Here is a 15,676-nt window from a genome sequence, read left to right on the forward strand (position 1 = left end):
TTCCCAGCCTCATCTCGGTGACTGAGGAATGAAAGGAAGCAGTGTCCAAACTTCTGTCTTCCTGCCTGTAAAGTTAAAACAAAGAAGGTCAGAAATAACTGTGTTCATACTATAGAAGAGATCAGTCTAATTTGACGCAATTGCGATATAAGGAGACCAGATATGGGATGGTGTTGCCATATCTCAAGCCCCATGATTTTGTAGACCACCAGTTTATTTAAATAAGTTCGTGCTTGCCAGGGAAAGGTCAGTAGCACTCTGAATTTGCGCCCTTAGAATTGCAGGTCAAGACCTCGTTCCCACCCCAGCTGCAAGGGTGATCAGACCATCAAGAGCTCTAGAAACATGTGAAGTGGAAACCCTGCTGAAAGGCACGTCCTCAGAGTTAGAGACCAGACTGTGTTCCCATGTGGGGGTGGCCACATCAATACCTTGTGTGTATGTGTGTGTGTGTGTGTTAGTTGCTCAGCTGTGTCTGACACGTTGTGACCCTATGGACTGTAGCCCTCTAGGCGCCTTTGTCTGTGGAATTCTCCAAGGCAACAATACTGGGTTGGGTTGCCATTCCCTCCTCCAGAGGATTTTCCTGATCCAGGGGTTGAACCTGGGTCTCCTGCTTTGCAGGCATATTCTTTACCATCTGAGCCACCAGGCCAATACCTGAGGATATTTAATAAACATTTACCCACATGTTTATCCATTCATTAGCATGTAAGCTCCCCTTGAGTAAGTGGGAGCGCCACCAGCTCTGTTATTGTATCAGTTGATTTTCTATGACTTGACTTATGACTTGATTCTTAGAAATCTGGCCCCTCATCAAGCGGATATTTCAATGCCCTTGTGATAACTGGACACATATACACACATGTGCACACACACCAACATATGTGCGTGACCCCACGGGGCACACCACGCCCTGTTTCTAGGCTGACTGTGTGTCCCATTAGTCTGACTGTCTCTTCTGTCCCTTTCTGTCCCAGCAGTTTTTAAACCCAATAGGCCTAAATTCTCACAACACTGTATAGGAAACCTTATTTTTCCAAAGATGAGGGGGAGGTGGTGGAGAGAGAGGTAGAAAAGTCTTTATTGAGTAGCTGTTGTGTTGTGTGTTAGTTGCTACATGGTACTTTGTGGGGCTTCCTGGATAGCTCAGCTGGTGAAGAATCCACGTGCAATGCAGGAGACCCCGGTTCGATTCCTAGGTCAGGAAGATCCCCTGGAGGAGAGCATGGCAACCGACTCCAGTATTCTTGCCTGGAGAATCCCCTTGGACAAAGGAGCCTGGCTAGCTACAGTCCATGGGGTCACAAAGAGTCAGACTGAGCAACTAAGCACAGAACAGCACATAGTACTTTCTACATAATTACATATGAGTAGCATGAGTACCTTTAGAAGCAGGTGTTATCCTCACTCAGAAGAGGTTTTGTGCTTCTTGAGATCGCACGACTGGTTAAGAACACAAGGCGCTTTCAGACAGCATTCCTTCCAGGTTGCGCTTACAAAACATGCCTCCTCGGAGACGGGTGGTTTTACTTATTTAATTTTTTTAAAGATTTTTTTGATGTGGGCCATTTTTAAAGTCTTTATTGAATTTGTTATACTGTTCCTTCTGTTTTATGTCTTGATTTTTTGGCCTCAAGTCACGTGGGATCTTATCTCCATGAAGAGGGATTAAACCCACAGCCCCTGCATTGGAAGGCAAAATCTAAACCACTGGACCACCAAGAAAGTCTCAGACAGGTGGTTTTAAGACATATTATCAGCACTCAGTTACTACTTCCTGGACATGTATATTCTAAGTAACATAGGAAGGATAAACAGAGTAAGGTATAATTATTGTCTCGAAAAAAGCTTAAACCTTATGTGAGTAAATAAGAATAAAGATTATGGAGAAATTGACAGGAAAAATAAACTAGCTTTCTGTGATTCAGACTGCATTTCATAGGAGTTCACAGAGGAGCACCGTTAGCGTGGGCAAGAGACATCAGTGGCAGCTTTTGAGCCCATGGTCATCATTAGTTTCTCTAGTAATTGGCGCCTGTGATAGAAAATCCCCCAACTTTTGATGCCATCAGTGTAAACAAAAACAACAAATCCAGTCATTAGTGTCACGTACAGTACTGTTATTTTTTGTTGTATATGCCCAACGATGGGGGCAAGTCCGAGGGATCACTTATGTGTGATGTAGAAAATACGTGTGTGTGTGTTTGGGTGTTAGTCGCTCAGTTGTGTCCGACCTTGCAACACTATGGACTATAACCTGCCAGGCTCCGCTGTCCATGGAATTCTCCAGGCAAGAGTACTGGAGGATCCCCTTCTCCAGAGGATCTTCATGACACAGGAATCAAACCGGGGTCTTCTGCCTTGCAGGCAGATTCTTTACCACCAGTCTGAACCACCAGGGAAGCCTGGAGAAAATGATAAAAAAAAAAAAAGCATAAAGCACTTGAAGAAAAATTACCCTCTGATAAACCCAGTAGCTCCATACTTATCCTAATTTGTTCTTAAAGCAAGTAAGATGGATCCCCTCCCACTGAGCTTGAGAGCCCCTTACCTTCTGACTGTGGGCGTAAACCACAAAGAGATGTTTTCACACAGGGAGAATCTTATGAAGCAAAAGATGCTCACCCCAGGGCTCCCCCAGACCTCGTTGAGATAATGGGGAAGGGAGAGCACCTCAGAAGTCATTTTCCAATGCTCTTGAATGGCGGCCCCCAACCTTTTTGGCACTAGGGACAAGTTTCATGGAAGACAATTTTTCCATGGACCAGGGACAAGGGGGATGGTTTGGGGATGATTCAAGCACATTATGGTTACTGCGCATTTTATTTCTATTATTATTATATCAGCTTCGCCTCAGATTATCAGACATTATATCCTGGAGTTTGTGGACCCTTGCTCAAGAAGCAACTTGGGCTCAAGAAGTCCACTGTGTCCTGGAAGCGCATCTCCCCACAGCTTTCCTCTGTAAGCAATGGAAAGTCGATTCACAGTCCACTGGGGGGCCCATTTCACTACAGTTTCTGTGTGGTTTGAACAACCAGTTCAGTTCATTCGCTCAGTTGTGTCCAACTCTTTTTGACCCCCATGGACTGCACCACGCCAGGCTTCCCTGTCCATCACCAACTCTCGGATCTTGCTCAAATGCACATCCATTGAGTCAGTGATGCCATGCAACCATCTCATCCTCTGTCGTCCCCTTCTCCTCCTGCCCTCAATCTTTCCCAGCATCAGGGTCTTTTCCAATGAGTCAGCTCTTTGCATCAGGTGGCCAAATAATGGAGTTTCAGCTGCAACATCAGTCCTTCCAGTGAACACCCAGGACTGATTTCCTTTAGGATGGACTGGTTGGATTTCCTTGCTGTCCAAGGGACTCTCAAGAGTCTTCTCCAACACCACAGTTCAAAAGCATCAATTCTTCAGTGGTCAGCTTTCTTTATAGTCCAACTTTCACATCTATACATGACCACTGGAAAAACCATAGCTTTGATTAGACAGACCTTTGTCAGCAAAGTAATGTCTCTGCTTTTTAATATGCTGTCTATGTTGGTCATAGTTTTTCTTCCAAGGAGCAAGCGTCTTTTAATTTCATGGCTGGCTGTCACCATCTGCAGTGATTTTGGAATCCAAGGAAAGAAAGTCTGTCACTGTTTCCATTGTTTCCCCATCTATTTGCCATGAAGTGATGGGACCGGATACCATGATATTAGTTTTTTGAATGTTGAGTGTTAAGCCAGGTTTTTCACTCTCTTCTTGCCCTTTCATCAAGAGGTTTTCCAGTTCCTCTTCACTTTCTACCATAAGGATGGTATCATCTATGTATCTGAGGTTATTGATATTTCTCCTGGAAATCTTGATTCCAGCTTGTGCTTCATCCAGCCTGGCATTTTGCATGATGTACTCTGCATACAAGTTAAATAAGCAGAGTGACAATATACAGACTTGACGTACTCCTTTCCTGATTTGGAACCAGTCTGTTGTTCCATGTCCAGTTCTAACTGTTGCTTCTTGACCTGCATGCAGATTTCTCAGGAGGCAAGTCAGGTGGTCTGGTATTCCCAACTCTTGAAGAATTTTCCACAGCTTGTTGTGATCTACACAGTCCTGGAAGCCCATCTCCCCACAGCTTTCCTCTGTGGACAATGGAAAGCTGATTTACAGTTTACTGGGGGGCACAATTTCTGTGTGGTTTCAATAACCAGAACCTACAGTTGTATGTAGTTGCTATCAATTGTTGGAAGATAATCTTTTGATCTTATGTTTTAAATTAGCATATAACCCAAATAAATATTCCCTATTTTTTAATCTTTTAAAAAAAAATCATTTAAAGCCTATTTTTTTCTTTGTTGCTCAGGAAAGGAAAAAGATCATGCATCTAGATATAAGAAGGATCATTTCCTCCACAAACTATACGCCTTCCATGCCCATAACCCGTCTTCACTTTGATAAATGCAGCTGAATCAGTACAGCTTTTTAATAACCATATTCTTAACTTTGATAAAAATGATGGTCATTTCCATTGAGCCTGTCAGCTGTTATACATTTCAGTCATTGATTTTGAGTAAGTTATCAGCGCAGTTTGCATGTATCCCTGTGTTAGTGGCAGCAGGAATGAAAGACGGCTGGACTGTAGTTTTAGGGAAAGACGGGAATCCAGAAAGCTCGGGGGTTGGAAGCCAGGGACCCTCTCTCGTCTCCTGTGTGCATGCCTTGTCTTTGTGACGGGAAGGGGACAGTGTTTATGAGCGTGTCTGTGTGTGGGTACAAGAGAGTTAGATCTGGGGACTTCCCTGCTGGTCCAGTGGTTAAGAATCAGTGCTTCCAATGAAGCGGGTGCGGGTTCGATCCTTGGTCGGGGAGCTGAGATCCTACATGCCTGGTGGTCAAAAAACCAAAACATAGATCAGAAGCAGTATTGTAACAAATTCAATGAAAACTTTAAAAATGGTCCATATCCAAAAAAAGTAACAAAAGATGGGGACCCACTGGTAAGCAGGCCTCCTCCTCTTTCCATCCCTTGGGGCTGGGCTTGGGTGGCGGGGGGCCGGGGAGGGACCAGAACTGGGCAGGAAGGGAATCCTTCTTCCTGATTTCCTCACGGAAGAGATTGAGCATTCCTTCCCCTACAGTCTGAACTGTAAATATCTATTCTTCTTTTTCTCTGAATGTGGCACTTGTGAGAGCAAAGACCAGTCATCAGGGGTGAATTATTTAATACAATAATGTTTTAATAGCTGAGAGGAGACACAAATAGTCACGGTGCCTGTGGCTAATGGATTTCTCTGGTAGGAGATAAAAGGCTGATTACACAGCAGAGCAAGTGAGGGCCTGGTGCGTTAATGACAATTTACAGGTCAGCTCACTTACAGGAGTGATTTAAACGCACCATCTGTTTTCTAACTGTAGGTTGATAACTATGATTTTACAGACAGCCGGCGTCTCTTCATCAAGAACTTATTTGTCTTTTGGAGTCTGGTTAGTCGGGCCCCATAAAAGTTCACTGACTGGTCCATCCAGATTCCTTCCAAATGAAACAGTTTCTAAGTTGAATGGATTGACAGCAGCCAATCTTGCTTCATTCGACTCAGCCTTCCTCTGCCAGGTTGGAAAATTAAATGCTAATGCCCTAAAGCAGCCCTTGTATGTACCGGATTAGCTTCTTCCTTCTCTTTAAAAAAAAAAAAAAATTTATTTGGCCGCACTGGGTCTTCGGTGCAGCACACAGGATATTTGATCTTCATTGTGGCACATGGGCTGCTAGCTGTGGCCTGTGGGATCTAGTTCCCTGAGCAGGGATTGAACCTGGGCCCTCTGCACTGGGAGCTGAGTCTTAGCCGCTGGACTACCAGGGAAGTCCCTGGATTAACTTCTTTCTGATACATATACCTCAGTACTAATCATGTACCATCCTTGAGAGACTTAATAAAAAGTCCCTTAAATAATTTTCTGAGTCCTCTGGTTCAAATCCAGAAACCCAGTTGAGAAAGGCTGTGCCGGCATCCACTGCTTATCAAGTTTCCTGCCATCCCCCCTTTTTATCTTTTTTCCCTCCCTCTTGCTTCTGCCTATATCCCTCTCCATGCAGGCCCCCAACACACACTCACACTCACATTCTTCTTTCTCTCACATGGACAAGCAGAGCCCAACTTTGGCCTCCATTCTTGTCCCCTCCCACCTCAATGCTCTGTTCTTCGGTCATTCAGTTCAGTTCAGTCGCTCAGTCAAGTCCGACTCTTTGCAACCCCATGGACTGCAGCACGCCAGGCCTCCCTGTCCATCACCAATTCCTGGAGCTTGCTCAAACTCATGTCCATTGAGTCAGTGAAGTCATCCAACCATCTCATCCTCTGTCGTCCCCTTCTCCTCCTGCCCTCAGTCTTTCCCAACATCAGGGTCTTTTCAAATGAGACAGTTCTTTGCATGAGGTGGCCAAAGTATTGTGCTGTAGAACCTAAGGATTAAGTGTGACGCTGTGGAGCCAGCCTTCTCGGTTGAGATCACTGCTCTGCCACTTTGGAGATACAGTAACCAAGCTGTTGGACTGTCCTGCCCCACTGTTTCCTCTTGTGAAAATGGGGTACTAATGAGACCCACCTCAAGGGGTCACTGTATTAAGTCATCCAACACTTTAAGCTTCAGAGCCATGTACAGACAATGTGGCTTCCCAGGTGGCTCAGTGGTTAAAAAAAAAAAAAAAAATCTGCCTGCCAATGCAGGAGATGCAAGTTCCATCCCTGGGTCGAGAGATCCCATGGAGGAGGGCATGGCAACCCACTCCAGTGATCTTGATGGGAGAATGCCACAGACAGAGGAGCTCTGGCAGGCTATGGTCTATAGCGTCGCAAAGAGACACAACTGAAGCAGCTTATCACACATGCACCCACTATGTGCAGTACCCACTCCAGTATTCTTGCCTGGAGAATCCACGGACAGAAGAGGCTGGCGAGCTACAACTGTGGGGTCTCAGAGAGTCTGACAGGACTGAGCACATAGCACGCACCACGTGCTGTAGTAACTTGTCGTGGTTCTCACATGCGAACCCCAGCTCCGCAGCAGCTCTGGAGGGGCTGGTTAGAAACATTCTCACCATCCTCCTTTCATCCTTCCCCCAGGTCTTCTGAATTGGAAACTCTGAACTGGTAGGTGATTCTAAGGAATCAGTATTTTCACAAGCCCTCCAGATGTTTCTGGTGTGTTAACATTTGAAAACCACCACCCTCGATGTAAGAAGTAGTCACACTGCTGGGCACCTAGATATAGACATGAAAAAAGACCGCGTCTCTGACCTTCAGGAGCGCATGGTCTACTGGGAGAGGCAGATGTGTAAACAAGACCAGCCAAGGATTCTGAGCAATACATTGGCAACACAGAGCAGCCCCCAAAGAATGAGGAGCCACATCTGCATTTGGGGAGGAGGGTTTGCAAATAATTTCCAAAGAAGTGATGCTTGAAATAATTTTTAGAAAAAAGACTAGAACTTTTCCAGTTGTAAGTGAGGGGAAGACATCCTATAGAAAGGAGTGTGCATGGATCCACATACAGACCTCAGCTTTGAGAAAGCAGCTCCTGGGGAGAGGACGGGTTTGGTCTTTGGTTTACTGTTGGAGCCCCTGGACTTAGAACATGCCTCTGGTTCATAGGAGGCACCAGTGACTATGTGAAGGATTGAACAGGAAGGTCTTAAATTCCCACATATTTCATTTTCACTGAAACATTTCTTTGCAACATGATGTTAAAACAAATAAACCTAATTGTGAGTTCCCTGTTTTAAAAAACTATAGTCCTGAAGCAAATTAGCCAATGCCTGGGTTGTTTATTTCACACGCGGTATCTTAAAGCACAAGTTGGCAATGTGAGACGTGGGAACTTTAAGCCTGCAAGGTGGCTCAGCAAAGCCCAGAACAGTTGCTTGACACAAGCTTATCTCGAGCCCTTATCCAAACGTGCAAATTATTGATGCTTCTTATAAACACATTGGTCTCTGAAATAGAAACCACATGAGGTTTCCTCATTAAAATGTGAAGAACCAGCTAGCCCAGGCAACGTATTTCCTTCTGCTTCAGTTAAAATCGACTCTGCATGTAGAATGGCTGGGTCTTGTAGTTTCCTGGTCTTGCTCTCAAATGCAGGTGCCCACTCTTTCTTCCGGCTGCCAGGGCATACTTCGTGGCCCCAGAGCTTCCCCAAGGGGACCGCTGCACCTTCACAGTGACCGCAGCGACAGGTCTGGAGGCTGATTCAAAAGAAAGGACTTATGCCAAGGTAGACCCCAGGACTGAGGTTTCCTTCCTTTCAGAGCCACTTCTAAAGGGAGCTACCCTGCAGGATTTCCTCCCTAGCATCTCCACCGTACTTCGTCTGGTTTCATATACCCAGTTAATTACATCCCTGGCTAGCTTGCTCTAGCCTCTGATCTGACAAGGCCCCAGAGGAGGGCTGCTCTAACCTATGTTCCTAACCAAGTGGATCAGAGATCAAGGGTGTTTTTGAGGACAAAGGGACCTTGGGGATCGTGGACAACCTCCCACCCTCCCCCTCACCCCAAAGCCTTTCCCACTGTCTTGCGGAAACAAGAGGCTTCCAAACACTGAACGTGCAGGTGGTCTATCATGTGATGGATCTAGAGAATAACACACACAATATTCTTCAACACCAAAGGTGAAAAGGGTTTTCCTCTACTTCCCTTTTAGATTGAATTGGGATTAAAAAGAACCGCCCCCCAAATGGACTCAGTGCATGAAATCAGCTTTTAACTTTTCTCTTCATTTGCTCTTTTGCTGCTCTGCAGTAATGCTTTCCAGTTAAACTAACAAGCCCTCCCAGTGTGGATCTGGCTGCTGTCACAGAGCAGATCTGGCTGGAGTCGCTTGCATGTGTTTGAGAAGCACTGCCAATTTCACATCGTAATGCAGGTATTAGAAGTGTTAATTGCAAGTGATTTCTCTCTGGACCTCAATTTTTCAGTCTTTCAAAAGAGTGAACGGGACCACAAGTCGCTTGCAGGGATCCTATCAATTTTAGGTCTTCTCTCCACAGCAGCATTGAGGAGCTAAGGACAGGGTGGAGGAGAATCAAGGAACACAGACCGCCATGATCATTGCTGTTTATGCGCGCGCCTGCGTGAGCTGATCCTCTCTCCCTTGGTTCTTGTCATGAATAGATGCCCTTAGTTACTAGATGCACATTAGGATTCGTTGTATGACTAATGATAAGAAGTGAAAAAAAAAAAACCAACTGATTTTGTAATGCTGCAGGATAATGACTTTTTAGATGTACTTTAGTTTTATGTGTGTGGGGGATGTGATTTTGAATAAGGTTTTGTCCCTTTTTAGTACCCCATGTTTACAGACTACTTCATCTGTTCATTCTGCATGGGTTTTTGCTTCTGCAAACATATTCACTGTGCCAGTTCCTGGGATAAGCACTGGGCTGACAGAGGGGATATAATTTCATATGATTATTCATGAAAACATTTTAAAAATACATTACATAACTTAATAAAGTTGAGCTAGAAAGAGGAACAGAGAGATCACCCATGAGATTCCAGGCAAGAATGGAGACTTTTTACTTGCAGGTTATCACGCTCTACCCCACTGCCTATCTTCAAAGATTGTGAACCCTCTGGATAAAGCATTGATTGAGCTGAATGTCTTTGAACTTGAAAACTTTGTTCTTTAAAATTTATTTTTCTATTTATCCAGTGCCTCAATTTCTTTGTAAAATATATTTTTCCGTATTTTAATCCTTGCCCTTGGAGCATCTTTAGGGTTAATATTTGTGGAGAGAATATGTATTTGTTACATACCTTGGACTTCAAGGACATAGTTGCTTTAAAATAGGGTGGAGTCATTAGCTTTTAATACTTTAGCTTTGCCTAAAAAGAAACATCTAACAGCTGTGTAACATTTGGGGCTTCGAAGTGGCCCTAGTAGTGGTAAGGAATGCACCTGCAAGGCAGGAGCTGCAGGAGGCGTGAGTTCAATAACATTTCACACACCACACATCCTATGTGATCTTCGCCAGTTTCACTTTCTCTGGTTGCATTTTTTTCAGTTTATATTGGTCCTGGAGGAAAAGGCTGGAGGCTACACTTTTTGTAAGTTAAGCTGACAGCCAGTGATGAGTGTTGGAGGCAGTCTTAAGTGAATGCAGGCCACCAGGGGACAAGACACATATTCTTGGTCTCTAGAGTGCATATCAGAGAAGGCAATGGCGCCCCACTCCAGTACTCTTGCCTGGCAAATCCCATGGAAGGAGCAGCCTGGTAGGCTGCAGTCCATGGGGTCACTAAGAGTCTGAAACAACTGAGCGACTTCACTTTCACTTTTCACTTTCATGCATTGGAGAAGGAAATGGTAACCCACTCCAGTGTTCTTGCCTGGAGAATCTCAGGGATGGGGGAACCTGGAGGGCTGCCGTCTATGGGGTCACACAGAGTCGGACACAACTGAAGGGACTTAGCAGTAGCAGAGTGCATATAGATTGGGGCCAAGGATAGGGGGGCAGAGTCATAAAATGCACCACCTAGGGTTTAGAAAAGATCTTGGTGGGCTGGTGCATGCAGAAATCAGTAAAAACACTGGTCCCAGGGAACTTCGTTCTGAGCTATTGACTTCACTTAGCTAAATATTTGTTATTTAACATTCTCTTTCCTCTGTCATCACTGCCTCCACATCTTTCACAAAAATTGTTTTCCAAAAGATATTTCCAAGTTTAACTAAACTTAGGTAAAGACAGAAATTGAGGTTTGGTCTGCAGAGGAAGGTGAAAGAAAGTTCCAAGGCCCGGGGAGATGTTGCAGAAGGGACTCATGAAAGAGATGAACGTCTATGAAACAGCTACTCTTTGTCCAGAAAGCAGGTTTTGAAAAAATATGAGAAAGTTAGCAGGTGGATTTCCCTGTCAGTCCAGTGGTTAAGACTCTGCACTTCTAATGCAGGGTGTGGGTTCAATCCCTGATCGGGGAGCTAAGCTCCCACGTGCCTTGTTGCCAAAAAACCAAAACGTAAAGCAGAAGCAGTATTGGAACAGGTTCAATAAAGACTTTTTTTAAAAAAAGAAAGTTAATAGGAAGGCAGCAATTCTTGGCAGTAGAGGTTAATGCGAATGTGTGACTGTGTTCACAGAGAAACGCTGCCTTATGGTCAGGCAGTAACATGTTTATGAAGCTGAGACTGCAATCATTAGCAAAGCAAGAACCAGAAAATGAGGGTGGAGTCAAAACAAGAATTATGATCAATGTTCAGGCATACCAATTTGGAGCGGTACATTGAAATTTTAAGTTGAAAAATAAGTTGTTTCAGGATTTCCCATTTCCAAGGTTTTGTGTAAGAATAAATTTTTAAGGATATGAGGTTCATTGCCTTTGTTTTGGAGGATTGGGGGAATTATAAACTATTTCATTTACATAAGTAAAAATGTTATCTTGATAATAAAATAATGAGACATACTTATTTGGCTTAGGTATCTGCAGATGGGTAAAATAGAAATCACATAAACTTTGATTACAGATGAAATATCATGCCATGTGACTATAGACAGTGTAGGCACAGAATGACTTAACAGGCAGTAACGTATTTAATAACAGGGCTTCCCAGGTGGCGCTGGTGGTAAAAAAAAAAAAAAACAACCCACCTGCCAAAGCAGGAGACATAGAGTTCGATCCTTGGGTGGGAAAGATGCCCCGGAGGAGGGCATGGCAACCCACTCCGGTATTCTTGCCTGGGGAATCCCATGAAAAAGGAGACTGGCAGGTTCCAGTCCATGGGGTCGCAAAGAGTCAGACATGTAATAAACCATTAAAGTTAATTGTGAAACAGTAGTTATTTTTCTTCAATCTTAGTCTCACAATACAAAATTATATATTAAGCTACTCAGTTTATCTTGTGCTAAATTTCGAAAATAAAAGTAACTTCACTTGCTTTTTGTCTATAGCTACCAAGTTTTGGGTGCATGTAGATAATTCATTTATTACACTAATGAACAGCATTCTTGATAACTAACTGAAAGTAATTCTAGCTCCTCTTATATTCTTGTTTTGCAGCTTGGCTCATCCTCTTCTGTGCCTTTTACATCTATTTTTTCTCAGCTTTTTATGACTGTTGTGGTTCCCCTCATTATTGGACAGGTAAGGTCTCCAGTTCTCTCGGCTCTTTTTCTTTATAGATCAAATTGTGAATTCTTATGTAGTGTCAGAACAGTTGAGAGAAAAGCTAGTCAGGGGAAGAGATGGTTAAATAAAAATCTAAGACTGTGAAACACAAGTTTCCTCAATCATGATAGTCCTATCTTTTGATTTTTTTAATGAACATCAGTCTGCTTTGCTGATAGCTATATATAGGGACACCTGCATACAGTCTTGATTTTTTAATTTATCATTCCTTATTGTAGCTATGTTGCTAGCTTGAAAACATCTAGCAAATTATTACCTTGATTTCCAAAGCATTTAGGACCATTTGAGGAACAGGCACCTGCATTTGACCACCGTCTTAGCCTTCTCTGATAGCAGTGATCATGCTTGTGATGCTGTAATTGATAAAACAAACATTTAATTCTATTAGCTCTTTAAATTCGATCTTAGAAAATTTAGTTTCCTTTATTATTCTTACTGAATTAGACTCATAGAAGAAATTCCTAACTTCTTATAACAGGTTGATAATAAGTATATAATTCAATTATGAGCATACAAATTTAAAAACAAGGTTGTTGTTTTAATCCTAGGTAGCCACAGTAACAGCATACAGAATTTAATGCACTGCTAACGCTAGTGAGTCTTAGCAAAATAGTACGTTAGGATGGTGAAGAGCCCAGACCTTGGATTAAGAGCAACTAGACTCTGGTTCTTAGTCCTGCCTTCTATTTGCTGTGTGACCTTGGGCAAGTCATTTAATCTCCTTAGCTCCAGGTTCATAATTTATCAAATTGTAGAATAACGATACCTGTCTTAAAGGGTTATTGTGAAGGTCACATGAAATATGATGCATCTAAAGTTTTTTTCCCTCATACAGCCTGATACAGGTAAGTGTTCTACAGTGTCATCATCATTTTCAAATTCCCTGTAGATACGAAACAGGAAGTAATTCTTTGAGGCATTGGCTATTTAAAAATGGTGTGTGTATAGACATGTAGTCTTGACCTGCTGTCTTAGGTTCTCCGGGAAATCAAATCTGAGACCGAGGTTTCTGTGCAGCAAGTTGAATTGGGGGGCCCCTTGGGATCAACAGCAGGGAGCCTGAGACAAGTGGGATGAGGGAGGGGTTGTTTGTGGTGCTGTCCCAGTGGGATCTCAGGCCAGACCCACCCCTCAGAGTTGTCCTCCCTGAGACATGCTGCTGCTGCTAAGTTGCTTCAGTCGTGTCTGACTCTGTGCGACCCCATAGACGGCAGCCCACCAGGCTCCACCATCCCTGGGATTCTCCAGGCAAGAACACTGGAGTGGGTTGCCATTTCCTTCTCCAATGCGTGAAAGTGAAGTAGCTCAGTCGTGTCTGACTCCTAGCAACCCCATGGACTGCAGCCCACCAGGCTCCTCCGTCCATGGGATTTTCCAGGCAAGAGTACTGGAGTAGGGTGCCATTGCCTTCTCCCCCTGAGACCTGAGTGCCCGGTTTTTCTCCTCTTGCAAAGAGCAGTCATCACATGCTACCTCCCACTCCCGCCCACCCTCTCGCCCGGGAGAGGTCTACCCTTGCCTGAGTCTGCTGTCTTAGCAGCAGTTCCCAAAGAGGACCTCAGCTGAGCTGGTTCCATCTGTCAGACTGCTCTCTGTGCTGGAAATCCCTTCCAATCTCCAGCCAGTGTCTTCACTGTCTCCAGGGTAGTCCTAAAAACAAAACAAGCCAGGTTCTGTTATTCCTCTCCGCAGAAACCTCGCCTGTGGCTCCCTGCCACCTGCTCGTCCTGTGGCCCATGAAGCCCTCCCAGTCTGACCCCAGCCCGCTTGTCAGTGTCCTTCACATCCGCCTTCACATCCGCCTCCACCGTCTGCTTCGCAGCCTTCTCTTCTGCCCTGCGGTGTGCCCCTTCTCTGCTCCATGCCTTTACCTTCCTGTTTCCTTTCTTTCTGGCAGAAAACTCCTGCTCACCCCTAAGACTCAGGACAGAGGTGCCCTCTGAAGCGCTCTGACACCCCAGCCCTAGATTAAATTCCGGTTCTCCCATCATACTTGACTCATCATATGGATTAGGAGCGACAATAAGGTAGCCCCCGTGAGCTTCCCAGAAGCAGAGGCTCTAGCATAAGTGTATTTAGTAGCATACTCAGCTGGTGAAGAATCCACCTGCAATGCGGGAGAGCTGGGTTCGATCCCTGGGTTGGGAAGATCCCCTGGAGAAGGGAAAGGCTACCCACTCCAGTATTCTGGCCTGGAGAATTCCATGGACTATATAGTCCGTGGGCTTGCAAAGAGTTGGACACAACTGAGCGACTTTCACTTTCACTTCCTTCCAGGAGTCGGATGTACACTGTATGAAAATCTTGGCTGAAGGAAACTTTGAATTTATCCTCTCTGTAGCCCTGCCAGCCATTTTCCCAAGATCTCCGGCTTCACTCAGTCCTGTCCAACTCTCAGGACTCTGCTGTCCATGGGGTTTCCCAGGCATCACCGACTCAATGGACATGAGTTTGAGCCAGCTCCAGGAGATAGCGAAGGACAGGGAAGCCTGGCGTGCTGCAGTCCGTGGGGTCACAAAGAGTCGGACATGACTGAGCGACTGAACAACAACAACCAGCTTCGCTAGAGAGAAATATATCATTAGTGCCCATCTTGTTTTAAATTCATGACCCCACATTTAAAATGTCATTCAGCGCTTCCCAGACATCCGGCTCTGCTTCCTTATGAGATCCTTTTACCCTGTCCTCTGCTTTCAAATCCCTTTTACCTCCCCTGACACTCTCCCCCTTGCCATTACCCTTGGGTCTCACTGACTTTGCTTCCATTTCTGAAACCTGTCAGCCTCTGTCCTGCCTGTCCCCTCTGTTTGGGACACCTTCCTACCTGTCACCTCCTAAGAAAGGCCCTTCCTCCGCAGGCTGACCCATTCAGTCCCTAGTGTCTTATCCAGTTTGAACCTCTGTTTGGTATGGAGCATTATCTACTTCTTGTTTACTTGTTGCTTTTGCTTTTTATTTATTTCCTCAAACGTGAGCTCCATGAGACCAGGGACCTTGTCTGCTTTTTAATCTCTCTGTTCATTTGCTCACTGACCAACCTAACCTTTGAGATATGGTCTTTGAGGGCCTCGTCAGAAGTGCTCAGTGTCCTACAGAGGAACTAGGTTCCTGGCAACGCAGCCTCATTTCTCAATTATAATCAGAGTTGCCATATATTAAAGTAAACATTTCTGTAGATTTTTATATGCATTTTAAATGAGATTTTATTATTACCTGTTAAATAAATGTTGGGAACTAGAGAGAGAAGAAAAAGACTAGGAAGGGTGAGTTGAAAATATTTTCCTTAATCTTTTAATGATGATAAAACTTTTATCATTCCATTTCTTATTTACGTTTCTTAGAGTGGACTTTGCTTTTTGAGTGTGCGTGTTTGCTCCAGACAATACTTCTTTTGGACTGAAATCATTACTGAATGACGGACACATCAGTCACAGGCGGTCTGACATGTGACACACTGAGGCACAGTCTGACACGCTGACACCTGTGGTCTAGTTTGGTCCTTGC

At 44.4% G+C, this 15,676-nt stretch overlaps 1 protein-coding gene across 5 annotated transcripts in view; it reads left to right on the forward strand.

The window, feature by feature from the left end:
• SLC10A7 (solute carrier family 10 member 7) overlaps nucleotides 1-15,676 on the forward strand; it is a 311,030-nt gene that overhangs the window by 239,290 nt on the left and 56,064 nt on the right. For 3 of the 5 annotated variants that reach the window (XM_069556753.1, XM_069556752.1, XM_069556760.1), the window contains exon 7: nucleotides 12,044-12,127. The exons of the other annotated variants lie outside the window; for them this stretch is intronic. In XM_069556753.1, coding sequence (XP_069412854.1) covers nucleotides 12,044-12,127 — 84 coding nt within the window. The remainder of the gene's footprint in view (nucleotides 1-12,043; nucleotides 12,128-15,676) is intronic. 5 annotated transcript variants of the gene reach the window in all.

This window comes from Ovis canadensis, chromosome 17, assembly GCF_042477335.2.
Source record: "Ovis canadensis isolate MfBH-ARS-UI-01 breed Bighorn chromosome 17, ARS-UI_OviCan_v2, whole genome shotgun sequence".
NCBI lineage: Eukaryota > Metazoa > Chordata > Mammalia > Artiodactyla > Bovidae > Ovis > Ovis canadensis.